At 42.3% G+C, this 17350-nt stretch overlaps 2 protein-coding genes across 5 annotated transcripts in view; one reads left to right on the top strand and one right to left on the bottom strand.

Annotated features, from left to right (window-relative positions):
- Positions 1-784: 784 nt before the first annotated feature.
- POLR3C (RNA polymerase III subunit C) lies at positions 785-15471 on the bottom strand. Of its 4 annotated transcripts, none has more exons than XM_027090982.1 (15): positions 14978-15471; positions 13806-13972; positions 12615-12870; positions 12319-12504; positions 11190-11278; positions 7700-7804; positions 7478-7570; positions 5427-5507; positions 5138-5189; positions 4723-4783; positions 4121-4271; positions 3268-3369; positions 3104-3153; positions 2524-2673; positions 785-1027 (listed from the first exon to the last, which is right to left on the bottom strand). In XM_027090982.1, the coding sequence occupies exons 2-15, from the start codon at positions 13950-13952 to the stop codon at positions 946-948; spliced, it is 1605 nt and encodes a 534-aa protein (XP_026946783.1). In that variant the 5' UTR covers positions 13953-13972; positions 14978-15471; the 3' UTR covers positions 785-945. The 4 variants fall into 4 exon arrangements, 3 of the variants coding, with proteins under 3 accessions (XP_026946783.1, XP_026946782.1, XP_026946781.1); XM_027090981.1 differs by having other exon boundaries at positions 7478-7588; positions 14978-15169; XM_027090980.1 differs by having other exon boundaries at positions 7478-7804; positions 14978-15169.
- RNF115 (ring finger protein 115) overlaps positions 15446-17350 on the top strand; it is a 60316-nt gene continuing 58411 nt past the window's right edge. Inside the window, exon 1 of the mRNA XM_027090994.1 lies at positions 15446-15577. Within this exon, the coding sequence (XP_026946795.1) occupies positions 15476-15577 (102 nt within the window). The 5' untranslated portion in view covers positions 15446-15475. The remainder of the gene's footprint in view (positions 15578-17350) is intronic.

The following is a 17350-nucleotide window of genomic DNA, read 5'->3' as shown; positions in this document are numbered from 1 at the left end:
GCCTGGGGACATACCGGGCACATAACTGGTGCTCAGTAAATGATGGTAAGTGCCTTGAAGGCAGAGATGGTATTGTATTTATCTTTGTATATTATACCTAGTATAGTGGCTGGCAATTAATTGGCATTCAAATGTTTAATGAATTAGAACTAACACTGGTAAGAGGAAACTGAAGAGATTATAAAACAACACCTGCTTTAAATGAAACTGAAGCTGCTGGGACAAATTATGTCAACTAGATTAGTCATCTGTCCATGGTACTAGGAGAGAGAAGTTAGAATTGCCAGTTTTTAGGAACCATGGTGAAGAGGAAGGCAGTGATTTATTGAGTGCTTATCACATGCCAGGCATTGTGCTAAGTGTTTCACATAGATAATTTCAGACGTGTTAGAAGCCCGGAGCTGGCAAATGTAACTTTTATCCATAGATTCTAGTGTGACTGCTTGGGCCAATCCACCTGCTAGCCCTGAAAATAGCTTTTATCCCCCCTCTGTGGTAGTCTTTCACATTCCCTACATTGTGTGTGTGTGTGTGTGTGTTTAAGATTACAGTTTAACAAAGTAAAGAACAGGTGTAGCCTTTTGAAAATGGAACGAACAGCTTTGGGAGAAGTTTTTCTCACTGTCAGGGATGTTCAAACACAGCCGTAGCTGACTTCTTGGTGGGAAATGATGCATGTGATAGATGATTAATCTAGTTGATTTAAGGTTCTTTCCCCTGCCAAGATTTGATGAGGGTAGAATATAGTGATGATTCTAAAACAGGATCAGCAAACTTAAAAAAATATGTCAAACTCTTTCTGGTGTATTCTGGGTGGTAGGGATAGAGAGAGGGTTTCAGTACAAGAATCCGGAACTTATCCTACTGCAAAGAATGCATCTAGGCACCTCCTTTATTCTTCCTTCCAATCCCCTCAGATCTTCTGAGGAAGACTCTTCTTCTGGGTCATTGTCTCTTCACGGTGCTCTCGATGTATGACTCCAGCAGGAAGATGGTTTCATCCACCTGGATCTCACAGGCATCCAACCTGAGTGAAAAAGTGAAAGCATTTGCCCACACTGAACATTCATTAGCATATTTAAGATTAGAGGCTGGAGTGTGTGTGGTCATGGAGAATTGCTGGGTTACTCCTGAAAGTACTGGGCGGAAAGCAAGAGAACCAACAGATCATTCCTCCCACTTACTGAGCATCTCTTATGTGCCAGGTACTGTGGAAATTGCTGAGGATTCAAAAGATAAGGCCTCTGTCCCAGGAGAAGTTACATTCTAACTTGCAATGAGGAGGAAGACAGCACATGTTAAAGGCACAGGTGTAAAAGGACCTAGTGTGTTTTAAAATAGAAGCGGAGAGTGGCTAAGGCTTAAAGTGATTAGGAATAGAAGGGAACACTTCATCAACCTGATAAAAGCCATCTAGGAAAAACCCACACCTAGCATCATACTTCGTGGTGAAAGACAAAGCTTTCCTCCTGTGATCAGGAACAAGACAAGATGTCTGCTTTTACTTCCATTCAACATTTTACTGGAAGTTCTAGTCTGGAAATTAGACAAGAAAAACAAATAAAAGGCGTCCAGATTGAAAAGGAAGAAGTAAAGCTATTTCTAATTCACAGATGACATGATCTTATATACAGAAAAAGCTCAAAGGATCCACAAAAAAACCTACCACAGCTAATAAATGAATTTAGCAAAACTATAGGATATAAAATCAAAACACAAAAATCAATTCTATTTCATACACTGGCAATGAACAATTCAAAAATGAAATTTAAGAAAACACTAAAACAATTGTTTAGGAATAAATCTAACAAAAAAGTACAAGACGAATACCAAAAACGACAAAACTCATTGAAAGAGACAAAGGAAGATCTAAGTAAATGGAAAGACCTTCCATGTTCATGAGTTGGAAGATTTAGTATCATTAAGAAAGCAATACTCCACAGAGTGATCTACAGATTCAAAGCAAAATCCCTATGAAGGTCAACGGTGAGCAGTGAAAGGAAATGAGGATGAAGAGATAGGCTGTTATGAGACTGTGAAAGGCCTTATATGTTATGCCAAGGAGTCTGGTCTTTATACTGTAAACGAGGAGTCAATATAGCATTTAAAGCAGAAGAGTGATATTGTCAATCACTTTAAAGATACTAACTGTGAAAGCATTATAAGAAATGGTTTGAAGCAGGAGGTGATTTGCAAAGGTCTGGCAAAGAGGTGAGGAGGGCCTGCATGGGAAGCAAGATGAAAGGCCAGATTTGGGACACACTGAAGTAAAATCAGCAGCTTTGGTGAATGAGAGAGTGTGTGTGTGTGGCGGGGGGAGCGGCTGGTGAGCGAGGAGAAGCTGAACATGTCTTCAGAGTTTTTAGCTTAGGGAAATAGGTGGATTAAATTCTGTTAATTGAGGTGGGGAAGAAGAGAGTGAGTTTCGGTTTCCTCACCTTAAGTTGGAGGGGTAGCAGGATATCAAGATGGATTTGTCTGCAAGGTATTTTGAAACATACGTTTGAAGTTTATGATGCTTACTTGTTGACATTACGTTTCAGGGTCTCTAGCTGCTGGCGTTCAGGGGCTGTGATCATCTCCTCTATTTCTTGTAGCTGTGCCTCCTCTGCACCTGTAGCCTGCATAGATGCAATGATGGCTTCTACCCTCTGAGACTTTTCCAGTAGACGCCTGTCAGACAAAGGCAACTCTGAGGCATGTCCTCTAGCCTTGGAGATTCTTTTATCCCATAGCCCTGGGGCATAGCTCCCCCTTTTACCATGTTCCTGGTCAAAGTGGATAATGTCACTCTCTAAGGAAGGACATTTTCTACAAGCTTAATTAGAAATGTGACTTCACTCCTGAAACTCTTGCTGCCTCTCATTTGTACTTAAAGTTTGGTGCCAGTTTATACGTTGCTCATAAATTTAATCTGCAAAATTATTTCACTGGGGACATACAAGAAAAGTGTATACTAATGCATCTTTATGCCAACCTAAGCCAATAATTCAGTGCAACCAGACTGGTTATTGTCTCTGTTGGTTTCCACTTCTATAGGAAATTTCCCCATAAGCCTTTTGGCCTTGTAAAATGTAATTACTCAACTGAAAATGTTACTCACTTGTTTTCTTTGGTTTCAAATTGCCTCCTTTCTATCAAGTTGGCTACACTCTGAGGGGAGAGAAGACGAGAAATGCACACAGTTCTATTTACGCAGCTCAGGCAAAATGGCTAAAGGAGGCATGAGGGTGAGACATCTCTGTGGATGGACTGGGGAGGAGTTACCTTGTAGCATCTGTGCAGCAACATTCGGGCAGCTGACAGGATGTTCACAGTATATAAATAGAAGGTCCTGGATGGCGCATGGTCTGGTGTTTTGGGAATTTCCTATTTGTCCATAGAAAGAAAAATAAGACTTTATACTTTTCTTCAGAAATGGCAAAGTAAACACCTGTCCCGTCTGGAGCTACTCAGCCCTCTCTTTCACTTATACTTTCACTCTTCCCCAGTCATACAGCATCTGTGTTTATGGTACAATCAGCCACATGGAGGGTTGGGCTGCCCTGTTTTTTCCATTTGACTGTCAACATCCTGAGTGGAGAAGAAAGAGAAGGCACTTAACATTTACTAAGCAACTCTTATGTGCCAGGTAGATTGTATCTGATCTTATAACAAGCCATATTGTCTCTGTTACCACCATCCATCACCATTTTGTAGATGGGAAAAAAGATGGTAGGTAATTTGCTCAGTGTAACTGGGTAAGAGGCAGAGCTGTGATTCTGACTCCAAAATCCATTCTATCTGTTTCCTCATAGGGTATACTACATGGCTCTGCATGTAGTGATGACCCGATAGAGTTAATCTACAATAAACTTAAGGCTCGAGGAAAGGACAAATCACACGGACTAGGAGTTAAAGAAAAAAGGGAGGGTGATTCTGGGGTAATTTCTTGGCTATGCCTCTTTTTTACTAGGCCGGTTAAAGCTCCACAGTTATCTTTCAAGTGCTTGCTATGTCTTTGTTAATCTTTTTTTTTTTCTGTCTCAGAGCTGGATACAGTTTGTTTGGGGTTCAGAATGTTTGCTTCAGGAGTTCCTCTCATCCTAGGTCAGCTCTGTTGGTTGGTGATTACTGTTACCTGGAGTGATATGAAATTTTCTGAGAGCATTTTATAAAGCATATCCTTTGCCTCCTTTGCTGGAATCATTGCAAAGTCTTCTACCTGTTTCTGCTCCAGGTGTTTCTTTTGTAAAACTAAACGGAATATTCTGGCACAGCGAGACCCAAATCTGTAAAGGAATAAAGAAAGCAAATGGCATGCCGACGTAGATTAGCTTTAGCTCTTAGTCACAGATGGTGCTTGTTCGGTTTCCACGTGTGGAGACAGGACCAGAGAGGAACAGCAATCAGAGAATTCCTTCATAACTCCACAGACTGATGACAATACCGCTAATCATAAGAGTCACCAACTGCTGACTCACCTGAATGCCTCAGTTCCTGCATTTGTAAGTAAAGGCTTTAGGAAGGATGGTTCATTGGCATCACTGGGAATTAAGCAGCAGGGTATTTAGGGTAAAGAGCTGTAGTAGGTGGGATCCACAGCAGTCCAGCGGAAAATGGGGCAAGATGTGCCAAGGTGTGTCTATATTGGTTACTGACATAATGACCAAGTCACTTGTTCAAATGGGGTGTGGAAAGGAAGTATCTGACCCCCAACCCCAATCAGGGTGACCCCCTTACCTCTCTTGTATGACTGACTCCAGAGTGGCTGTGGCTAGAGATCCTAGAGCCTTATGTAGGTCTTTATGTAGTGGGTTAAGGTTACGCCGTAATGTTTTGGCCTGGTCATTGTGATCTTAGTTTTATCCCTGAGTCTTTAATTTAAAACTTAAATACTATTTTGTTTTTCACACTAGTCTCATTTATGGTATGTAAGTATTTCGAAACCTTAATTAACTAAGGTGCTTAAGTCAGAGTTTTGCTTAACTAAAATTTGGTTCGTTAAAAGTCCCTTTCACTTCTTTATCATCAATGTTTTAGTTCAATTTTCTAACTTACTTAGTATACTAAATATCATCAAATCTTTTCTAAGTCACCATTCTGTTTCATAGTTCACGCTGCCTGACTGTAAGGAAATAACCACCCATAAGGATACTGATGACATACATTCCTCCACCACTGTCGCCAGACTTTCCAACAAACTCAAGCTATTAAAAAAAAGGAACAAAAAAAAAAAAGAGAGCTTGTGTTATTTGAATGGAAAGTCCAGTGATCCTGTTTCCAAAAGAGCAAATCTGGCCAAGAGTCTGCAGCAGGAAGCCCTCCTATCAGATGATGGTAGAGAAATTGTCTGAGCTGGCTAGGTAGAGAATGAGGCTACAGAAGACTGATAGCAGGCAAAAATTAATCGTAAATACAGCGGAAAAAAGAAAGAAAAGACTTACTGGATCATCTGCCAGCAGAGTGAGATACTGATCAAGAACTTGCTTAGAGATGTTATAGCCAACAGGTAGGGATCTGAAGATCTGTGGAGCAAAAGATACAGTGAAAATGGGTCTGGGAACTTAGAACTGCTGACATTGCTGAAATAAAGATGTTTTAATTTTAGATATCACAAGTATAATAATGTCCAAAAGCACAGCAGCATTGTTGATAAGAGTAAAAAACTAGAAACAATTCGCATGTCCAGTAATAAGGAATTCATTAAAATAAAGTACATCATGGCCATTAAGTGGAATATGATACGGCCATTATAAAGAATGAGGCAGATCTAAAAATACTGACATGAAAAGAAAGTTTACGTATACTGTCATATGAAAGAAGCTAGTTTAGAACAGTACATAGAGTATAACCCCATATTTTTTTGTTGTTAAAAAATACAGGGCTTCCCTGGTGGCGCAGTGGTTGAGAATCTGCCTGCTAATGCAGGGGACACGGGTTTGAGCCCTGTTCTGGGAAGATCCCACGTGCTGCGGAACAACTGGGCCTGTGAGCCACTACTGAGCCTGCGCGTCTGGAGCCTGTGCTCCGCAACAAGAGAGGCCGAGATAGTGAGAGGCCCACGCACCGCGATGAAGAGTGGCCCCCGCTTGCCACAACTAGAGAAAGCCCTCGCACAGAAACGAAGACCCAACACAGCCATAAATAAATAAATAAATAAATAAATAAATATCTACATTTATGTGAGACTACACATATAAAAAAGTCTGAATAAAGATATGTACCAAACTACGGACAAGGATCTCTGGGGCTGGGATTATGCAAAACTATATATTTATTTAAACTGGGGTATGTTACATACAAGAAGCACAGATTTTAAGGGTACAGTTTGATGAGTATTGACAATTGTATATACCCACATAACTACCATCTTCAAGATATAGAACATGCCTGGCATTCCTGAAAGTTTGGGGAACTACAAGTTTAAAAAAATTATACATTTCTATGCTGTTTGAATACAGGTCATGTAATTACTTTTGTCATCAAAAAAAAACTTGTATTTAAATTTTATATAGTAAGTTAAAAAAATTTTAAATAATATAACTATATTTAATTTGGATAAATTTTAGTATAATTACAAAAAATTAGTATAATTACAAATAAAACATTTGAAATATTAAATATTAAATTTTCAATAAACAAAACAATGAACAAAGCATTTTAAACAAATTTAAAATATACAAAATATATTGAAAAAAACAAATATAAGGGGCCATATAATGTCCTGAGTACCAAGGCTCAGATTCCAAACAGTGGATTCTTAGAACAATTTAGAATAACTTATACTATATATATATATATATATATATATATATATATATGTATACACACACAATAAAATACTACTCAGCCATGGATGGACCTTGAGATTATCATACTAAATGAAGTCAGAAAGACAAATACCATACAGAATCACTTCTATGTGGAATCTAAAATATGACACAAATGAACTTATCTACAAAATAGAAACAGACTCATAGACATAGAGAACACACTTGTGGTTGCCAAGGGGGAGGTGGGTGGGGGAAGAATGGATTGGGATTTTGGGATTAGCAGATGTAAACTATTATATATAGGATGGATAAACAACAAGGTCCTACTGTATAGCACATGGAACTATATTCAATATCCTGTGATAAACCATAATGGAAAAGAATATGGAAAAGAATGTATATATGTATAACTGAATTACTTTGCTATACAGCAGACATTAACACAACATTATAAATCAACTATACTTCAATAAAATAAATTAAAAATAAAAAAAGAATTACTTATACTTTGACTAAGGTAATGGTTTAGGTTTTTAAAGGTTGAATTCCCAAGAGACCAAATATTTCAGTACCTACCACCTAAGAATAATCCCCGTCCCTCCTCAAATAGCAAAAACCCTTCCTTTCAAGGTTCAGACCTCAACCTAATCGCAGGCTCTATGTATAATAATTATTATATCCAAGAGCCTGTCAGAAAACTAGTACAAGAACATGAAGCTCACCTCGTTGGAAGACAATGGCTGGGTGAAGGGGGCACTAGAGGAAGTGGTAATCTCACTCATCCGGAGCATGGTCCGCACGATCTCGCTGCTTGTCTGGGTTTGAAAAGTGAACTGGAAATCAGAATTCACTCTGCTGTGCTGGCTCTGGCTATATGCCAATGGCCACATCTGCAAATAAGTGAATATTCCTGATAGCCACTGTCCCACCCACTTAGATATCACCTGGTCCATCCTGTTGGCAACTGCACTGACAATGCCTTGGTCACGGAAGTGCTGGTGGAATCTGTCAAGGTTGGCCTGCCAATAAATCCCATCATCTGGAATGGGCTGAGGAGGAGAAAAAGATTAGAGAGAAACATTTAGATACAAGGAAGCATTTTCTAGTGAGAAGCTTGGATTTAACTGTTCACCATTTCTTTTCCTATATAGTAGCAACTAAATTGGTTGGAGGAAAAAACCATTCAACCATGTGGATTTAGTGCCTCCACAATGACAAATTCACAACCCCCAACTTCAAACAGATTCTCTTTGCTTACCTCGAATCTTTGTCTAGTTTAACTCTTTACCAGTGTTCTCAAAATCTCCCATTTGCCCCTCCCTTCTCTCTCAGCAGATGACCTTGCTTCTTATTTCAGAGAGCAAATAGAAGCCATTAGGCCAGAACTCATTCAGCGTGGTGCACACATCCCCACCACATTTCTTTATTTAAAAAAAATTTGAGCTTCTCAAAGAGTTGGTCATCCCAGCTGTATCCCCATTCACAGATTTACTCAACCCATTTCCACCGTTACACTGAAATGCCAAAGTTCCTGAGGAACCTGTTGCTAAGTTCAAAGAATACTGTCCAGTTCCAATCTTATTTGATATTTCTAAAGCATATGACATGGTTGGACATTTTCTCCTTAACTCTATGTGGCCCCTTAGACTTTATGACACCATTCTTTCTTGGTGCTCCTTCTAACCACTCTGGCTACCCTTCCTCAGTCCCCACAGATTCCTTTTCCAGATCCCATCTATAAATACTGGTGTTCCCCAGGGTTGTGTCCACAGCCTTCTTTTCTTTTCACTCTACATATTCTACTTAGGTGATTTAATCTGCTCTCAAGGTTTCAACTGTTCCAAGTCTACTTTAATTCTAGAACTCTCTATTAAGTTCCAGGTGCATAGACTCAACTGCCTACTTCCACCTGTGACTTAAAACTTTTAAGTTTTCAGCTAACTACACTACAACCAACCCAGTTTTTTAAGCTAGAAACTTGAATATCATCCCTAACCCCTTGCTCTCCCTCATCTACTATCCAATTACCCAGTTCTATCTATTCTTTTTTTTTTAATTTATTTTATTTATTTATTTTTGGCTGTGTGGGGTCTTCGTTGCTGCAAGTGGGCTTTCTCTAGTTGCGGCGAGTGGGGGCTACTCTTTGTTGCAGTGCGTGGGCTTCTCATTGCGGTGGCTTCTCTTGTTGCAGAGCATGGGCTCTAAGCACGTGGGCTTCAGTAGTTGTGGCTCGCAGGCTCTAGAGTGCAGGCTCAGTAGTTGTGGTGCATGGGCTTATTTGCTCCGTGGCATGCGGGATCTTCCAGGACCAGGGCTTGAACCCATGTCCCCTGCATTGGCAGGCGGATTCTTAACCACTGCGCCACCAGGGAAGCCCCCTACCTATTCTTTATATTAATCAGAAGTCTACTTTTCTTTATCCTGACTGTCATTACCTTATTTCAGGCTCTAATCTTGACTCACCTGGTTACTACAGTAGCCTCTTAACTGGTTTTCATTTTTCTTTTTCATATAGTGGACACTATAAAAAAGGGCAACTGGGTTTTCTGCATTTAATCTTGTTCCTTTTGCATCGTTCTCCCCATTTCTCATAGAGCAGTGCTTCTTTTTACCTCTTGGGCTCAACAGTTCCCCTGAAGAAAGCTATGGAGTGCTCTATAGAAAAATGCACATGGTACAGGTGGACTCTCTGAAACGCATCCATGGAGTTGTACAAGTTATAAACCACTGTATTATAGTAATATTTCTAAAATGTAAATCTAGCCACTTCATTCACCTGCCTAAAATTCATCAATGGCTCCCCACTGTCTTCAGGTTGAAGTCCAAACTTCTTAGTTAGTCAATCAAGAAATATTTATTGATGTCTTGCGAGTATTCCAGGTGCCAGGGACAAGATACTGTCCTTGAAGAGTTTATAGACTATTGGGAGTACAGAGACAAACACTTGTACAAATAATAAGTAATTTCAGCTACTTATAAATGCTGTGAAGATGAAATGCGAAAATGTGGTAGAGACTGGAGTAGAGGGTGGGCAATGGTGCTTGAGCTCTAAGAAAGTAGCATTTGAGCTGAGATCGGAATGATGAAAAAGAGGCAACTACATGAAGATCTGAGGGAAAAGTATTTGAAGCAGAAGAAATCCTAAGGGCAAAAGCCTGAAGACTAGAAAGAGTATGATACATTTGAAGGATGGAAAAAATGATAGAAGCTGGAACACAGTGAATGACAGAGTAGGAAGAGCTGAGGTTGGAGAGCCTTGTCTCCAGCAGATCATGTAAAGACTCAGCTCGGGCTTCCTTGGTGGTGCAGTGGTTGAGAATCTGCCTGTCAATGCAGGGGACACGGGTTCGAGCCCTGGTCTGGGAAAATCCCACATGCCACGGAGCAACTAAGCCCGCGCACCACTGCTACTGAGCCTGCGTGTCTGGAGCCGGTGCTCCGCAACAAAAGAAGGCCGCGACAGTGAGAGGCCCGCGCACCGCAATGAAGAGTGGCCCCCGCTCACCGCAACTAGAGAAAGCCCTCGCACAGAAACAAAGACCCAACACAGCCAAAAATAAATAAATAAATTCATTAAAAAAAAAAAAAAAGACGCAGCTCATGTAAGGCTTCATAATCCATAGTAAAGAACTGGATTTCTTCTAAGAGTAATGGGAAGCTATTAAAGGAGTCAAAAATCAGTGATGTGTTGGGATTTTTTAAAAAGAACAATTTAGAAAGTCATTCTGGCTCTTAAGTAGGTATGAATGCAGGTAGGGAGACCACTTAGGAGAGTGTTGGCAAAGTCTTGACTACAGTGATAATGGTTTGGACTAGGGTGATGGCAGTGGAAACGATAAGAAATAGTTGGATTTCAATTATTTTTAGAAATTGGGTTAACAGGTTTTACTGCGAGATCAGATGGCTCCTAGGACTTTGGCCTAAGCAAATGGTGTCCTGGGTGGTTGGCCTTGGTGGTGTCCCTAACTAAGATGAGGAAAGCTTAGGAGGGAGTAGATATCTGGGAGCAGGAAATCGATTACTCTGTTTTAGCCATACTACTTTTGAGATGCTTATCAGATGTTTTTACAGGGATGCTGAGAAGGCATTTGAATATAAGAGCTCAGGCCTATACGCATCTTTCTAAACTCATTTATCACCACTCATCCCCATGGGTCTCTATGGTCCAGTCATACTGACCAATTTAAACTTTTCTAGGCGCTTTTTCTGCCTAATCTATTACCTCTGTCCAATGACTGAAGTAAGTTAAGCCTCAGAAGGGACACAGCAACAGAGTTCACTCTTTGTTAGTCTATCCCTGGCCAATATTTAATGAAGTTCATAATCCTACCACTCCTCGATCCAAGAACGTTTAAGCTCTTTTGGGGCTTGTCATCTTAGTGCTCTTTCTGGCTTGCCTCAGGGTGAGGACTCCTAACCAAGAAGCCTCATTACCTCTTTGTTATCTGTGGTATGTTTTGGTCTCTTGGCCTTGGGCTCCCCAGTTGCATCTTCGTCAGATGATCTCCTCCTTTTACCTTTCCCTGCCAAACAAAACAGTTACACAGTTAGGCTACACCTCATATGATAACAGGAAATGACCGAAGGTGAAAGCAGGTGTCTCTATCCCAAAGACATCTGTAGCTACCTCTAGGTTAGAGATGTTGAGGAGACTCAGGAACTACAAGAAATTCAAGTTAATGATGAAGTCATCTGAAACTCAACAAGTTCAAAAAGAAATTCATAGTCTTTCTCCCTCAAACTGCTCCTGCTCCAATGCTTCCTTTCACAGTGAATGGTACCATCATCCTCCCACATACTCAAGCCAGACACACAGATGTCATTCTTGATTTCTGTCTTCCTCACCCTTCCTATGTCTAATTTTTCACTGGTTTGTGAAAAATTGCCCCATCCTTTCTACAGACAGAAACATATTTAAAAAATGCAAATTAGATCATGTTACTTCCTTTAAAATCCTTTAGTAGTTTTCCTTTGCTCTTAGGATAAAGAACAGGTGCTTTACGAGGTCTTGCATGATCTAGCCCCTGTCTGTCTAACCTTAACTTATGGCTCTCTTTCCTTTCCTCACTGTACTTTAACTATACTGATCTTCTTTTACTTTCTCAAATTCCTATTTTTTTCCTCACTACATACTATTCCTTTTGCCAAAAATGCTTATCCTCTGTACCCCTTCGTACCTTACTTCACTGGTTGGCTCCTACTTCTGCTTCAAACCTTAGTTCAAATGCCACTTTCTCCAAGAAGCATGTGCCCAAGTCCCCGGGTAAATCTGGTCCCCTGTTATATATTTTCATAACATCCCATATTTTACCTTCATAGTACTTATCGCAGTTTGTTAGTTATATATCCATCAGGCTATTTGATTAATGTAAGCCTCCTATACTAGACTTAAGCCCCATACGGGCAGGGACCATAATGGTTTTTTCATCTCTTTATACCACAGTATCTGGCATAGAGTAAATCCTTGGTAACTGCTTAATTGATTGAGTCATTCATTTAACAGTCATTAAGGAAGAATCTACAATTAGGTCAAATCACAGATCTAGGGGCCAAAATTCCTTACCTATCAAGCTCAGTTTAGGAACCAGGTACATGTCCTTTTCACTGATGACAAGAGTGGGGGCAGGTGGCGGTGGCCCAGGGTCTGAATTCTCAGTGGCAGGCACCAAGGGGCAACGCTGCACAAAGTGTGTGTCTGCTAGTCGCACAAATGTGTTTGAGACCTCAGCATAGTCCATGGTCTTGCCATCTGTATGACAGGAGGAAAGAGGCAAGTGAGATGGCCTCAGATAGCTAAGGGTCCTCTCCTGCAGCCAGCCAATCTATGCTTTTGCTAACAGCTGTGGATACAGTACTGACCCTCCATAGTCTCTGTGAGCCGATCTGCTACTTTCTTCACGACAGCTGACATTGCCATCTTGCCATTCAACAGGAGCTCCTCAACAATCAGCTCACCAGTGTCACTGTACAGCGTTTTGGCAGTATAGATGTACCGGGGATACCTAAGCATTCGCAACACCCGGCTGCACTGGGCTTCATACTCTACCACACCACGTTTGTGCACCTGATATATCACCAGGTTATGCTGGATGAGGACACAAAGGGCTTTTTTTACCTAGAGAAAACACAGAAGAAAGAGAAGAAAAATCTGAAGATGCAGCTCATTACTGCTGGCAATTTTTGTCCAACAGTTTCCTAAACATCAGGAGATGGCTGGAATCTCTGTGTGTCTTCCCTCTCTCCATTGGAATAGCTAATAAGAAGCGAATGTCAATGGAAGAAATCAGGAAGAGTCCTTGCTCTGATGCTCATATTTCCTCTGATCTTTATCTTTCAAAGTACAATTTACTTCCCCTCTGTTATTCTTTTTTTTTTAATTAATTACTTAATTAATTAATTTTTGGCTGCATTTGGGTCTTCCTGCTGCATGTGGGCATTCTCTAGTTGCGGTGAGTGGGGGCTACTCTTCGTTGTGGTGTGTGGGCTTCTCATTGTGGTGGCTTCTTTAGTTGCGGGGTGCGGGCTTTAGGCTCATGGGCTTCAGTGGTTGCGGCACGCGGGCTCGGCAGTTGTGGCTCGTGGGGACTAGAGCACAGGCTCAGTAGTTGTGGCGCACAGGCTTCGTTGCTCCGCGGCATGTGGGATCTTCCCGGACCAGGGCTGGAACCCATGTCCCCAGCATTAGCAGACAGATTCTTAACCACTGCACCACCAGGGAAGTCCCATCCCCTCTATTATTCTTTTTTTTTTTTCCCTCTATTATTCTTATTCCTTAAACACAGTACTGAAATTAATAGACTCATGAATAAATGAAGTATGGCATACGGCAGAGGAGGAGCAAGATTTGCCTCAGAAGCCACGATGAGCCACTTTGAGAAGCAGAACCCTGGGCACTATGTCTCATCATCTTTCCCCTCCCAAATAACACTATTCTGATCCTAGCACAGACTTTGCCTTCTTTTCCATTTTGTGGGGTGGGGAGTAACAATATTCAAAGGTAGGTTAAAGAAATTAATGAAATGGAAGCAAATTACTGTGATCCAAACATACCTGATCCAACGATGTTCCTGTGTCATGGGCAATAACTCTTAGTGGCTGGCTGCCAGTTCTGATTAGGTGGACTCCAATTTTTTCTACGATCTCTCCAAAATGCTCTTGCAGCAACAAAGAACACAGTTTAATTTCTGCTTGAGTCATTGTGCTGAGGAGTCTCAGAGCTAGGAAAAAAAGAAAAAGATGGTATGATGGGAAGTTTTTCTTTTATGTTGGGAGTAGAGCTGCTGAGTGTAAATTCATGTACTTTCTGAGAGCAATTTGACAGCAGATATATCAAAAGCCTTAAAATCTTGCATATCTTTGACCTAATACTTTTGTTTTGGATATTCTGTTCCAAGGGAATAATAAAAACATGTCACTTTAGAATACTGATATTCTGGAAACAACCTCATAAGTGATTATTTCAATAAATTATGGTATACTCATATAATGGAATACTATGCCAACATTCACAATAAAGTATAATATGTATTAGTGTAGAAAATTGTTCATTACAAAGCAAAATGTAGAGGAAAGTTCAATTACTGTGGAAATAGCCTCACACGTATGCATGAAAAAAAAGACTGGAAGACTAAATATCAAGTTTATCTTTATGGGATCATGTGTGATTCTAGTTTACTTTAAAGATCGGATGTAGATGGTTTTGCGATCTGTCACAGACCTCAGATTCTATACTTCATTGTTTGGAAGAATTAAGACCACTATTCACAGACTATTGGGACTGAACAGGCAATGACAACTTTGCAAAATAAACTAAGAGGTAAATGAGAGCTTCTCAACAAGGTGTTTCAAATAGGGGATGAAGTATGTTGTTGGCAGGGCAGTATTTAATTCTGAAATTTCTATTCCTTGACAAAGTATACACAAAGAGAAACAGACATAGTCCACTGTATAATCACTTCCTTATTATCACAAGTGCTATCAAACACTGGTTTGTTCACTTATTTCTCCCAATTCTTCAGAAGCCAAGACTCTGCCTTTCAGTCTCACTATCCCCATCCACAGGTCTTTGGGGAAGCATCCCCAGACCCTCTGCCATCCCCGGAAAGTATTTCCAAGGAGTCCGGCTCCTGGCTCTTCACTTCTTTACCGCAGGTTCCTGTCCCGGACTGGGTCCCTGGGTCCAGAGACAGGGCCACCTCGTTCAGACCGCATTTTCCACTAACCTCTGGGTCAATGCCACGTAACGCCGCCGACTTCCCCACTGCAGCTTCGTATAGCTCCCGCTGGCCGCCCGGGCAGAGGGGGAGCCCAAGGTCCTTTCGCGCAGGAGCACGGTCACCGAGGAGGACCGGCAAAGAGGCAAAACATGTGCCGCTCTACCCCAGCGTTTCGGTGGTTTCCGGGGACGCTCTTTCTTTCTTCTCGCTGGGAGATTGGAGGACCGGCGAGGGGCTGTTTGAGGAGCCGGCGGGCGGGCCGCGGCTGGCGGACTCTCCTTCCTGCCCCTCTTTGGTGCTGGGAGGCGGGCCTCGGGGTCGCTGTCTGCGCCACCGCCTCTGTGGGCCGGGCGAACTCACGTGACCCGCGCTGGCTCTGGAGCGGCTGGCAGCGCTAAGGAAGCGGCGGCGGCGGCGGCATAGGCGGCGACAGCAGCTGGGAGGTAGCGACCTGGAGAGCGACCGGCCGGCTGCCCTCTCGGACGGCCGCGGCGAAAGAGAAAAATGGCGGAGGCCTCGGCGGCCGGGGCCGGCGCGGGCGCCGCGGTTGCCGCGCACCGGTTTTTCTGCCACTTTTGCAAGGGCGAGGTCAGCCCCAAACTACCGGTAAGAGCTCTGTGTCCTCTGCGCTCGGGCATCGGCCTGGATTCCTCGCCCCGATATCCCGGAACAGGTCTTAAGCTTCCCGCCCATCCCCGACTCCCCTGACATCGGTCTCCCAAGTACTTGCTGCCTCCCGGTCGCTGGCCCCAAACCTCGGGCGTCCCGGTCCTGGCTCCGTAACTCCCGCTCGCATGCTCCACCTGCCCCTCACTCTCTCTCCCCTCTTGACCGGCCCTCCCCCTCCATTTTCTTTTTTTTTTTTTTTTTGGTCTTCTTTAGCAAGTTCTCTTCTGACATCCCCTCAGTTTTCTTGCACTCTTCTTCACCTTGTCTCCTTCCCACGATGACCTCTCTTTTTCCCCCACTCGATACTCTTTCCGCTGTTGCTTCTCACCTTTCTCTATTTCCTTTTCCACTTTTCACCAGATCCTCCCCTCCCCCATCCTCATTGAAGCAAAATAGCGGATTGCTGAGGATTGTCCTTATTCGGTTGTCTCTAGGGAAGAAAGGAGGAAGAAAGCACGGAAAGAAAGAGAGGGTTGGCAGGTAACTGGGATGGAGAGGGGGATTTTGCTATTCAGGGGTTTCCAGCGTTCTTGTGAAAGTGAAAACAGCAGTGTACTAATGACTTGCAGACTGCCTGCGCTCCCTATCACTGTTGAAGGAAATGGCTTTAGGAAGAAGGCAGAACATACTGTTTCAACTTGCTTATTTTAGTTGTCATGCTGCCAGTGTCTTTAGCACCACCTGCCTTACCCACCCGTCCTCCCCCGTTCTATCTCTTCACTTAATAGAAAAGATCTAGGACAGAATGCTGGGGACCGCATCATCTGATGTAAAATTGGTTTTCACCACTATCTGCCAGACTGTGTTAGCCCCTAGAGAGGTAGTGCTATGGCTGTGACAAAAAGTGCTGCTGCAGCATGCTTGCCAGCTACAGCACGCCAGTCGCACAGGCTGCTTGGGGTTGGGTTATAGCTACCACAGGGAGACCCACCAGGATGAGTGTTAATCCTACCTTTGGCCACATCTTTAGAACTAGTTATGTTTGTTCTTTTCCTTAGAAGTATCTGTGTTCAGCCTTAATACAGGGTGCCTGTCTAACAACTTCCCTCAGTGTTTATAGTGCCTCATACAATCTGTAAGAAAGCCTACTAAAGTGTGTCTGTATGTCTTATTTCTTGGAAACACAAACGGAGTCCAGTGAAAAGTGCCCAAAGTTATTTTAGTCTTTTTCACCTAAAGGTTGTGCGTTTTCAGGCTTTTACAGCATTTTCTTTTCTTCTCTTTTTGCCCGACCGCCAACTTCATAGTTGCAGTGTCATCTACATGCTGTTTTAGTTTTGCTTGCTGATTCGGCTGTGTTTGTGTCTGTGTGCTTTTTGCCATACTTCAGTGCTGAGAAGAGCAGGTGCCTTGTTTTTTTGTCAGCGGACATCAGAGCCTCCAGAATGCTCCCTTACTACTGAGAAGGAGTCTGGAATTCAGCCAGTATGTGTGTGACCAGTGACATGTTGAATGTGATGTCCTATTGAACAGTGTGGCCTCAGCTCTTCTGATCTTTAAGTTGCTGTTCACTGTTTGCCTTTAGGAGTGAGAAAACAGTCTAACTTTCCGCGACTTTTTATATCTTTTCTTCTTACCATCTCAAGTCCTCACTTCAAAGTGCTCTTGAAAAGGGATCATTTGAAAGACTTTTTAGGTGTTTTTCTAAGCCTTAGTTTGATACATGGAGGGGAAGTTGTTGATCTTTTTAGACTGATTTATTATCTGTCA

The sequence above is a fragment of the Aethalodelphis obliquidens genome, unplaced genomic scaffold (assembly GCF_003676395.1).
Source record: "Aethalodelphis obliquidens isolate GAN/ISIS:26980383/991018 unplaced genomic scaffold, ASM367639v1 scaffold70, whole genome shotgun sequence".
Lineage (NCBI taxonomy): Eukaryota > Metazoa > Chordata > Mammalia > Artiodactyla > Delphinidae > Aethalodelphis > Aethalodelphis obliquidens.
Note: the sequence above shows the minus strand (reverse complement) of the source record. Positions and strands in the feature narration are given on the sequence as shown.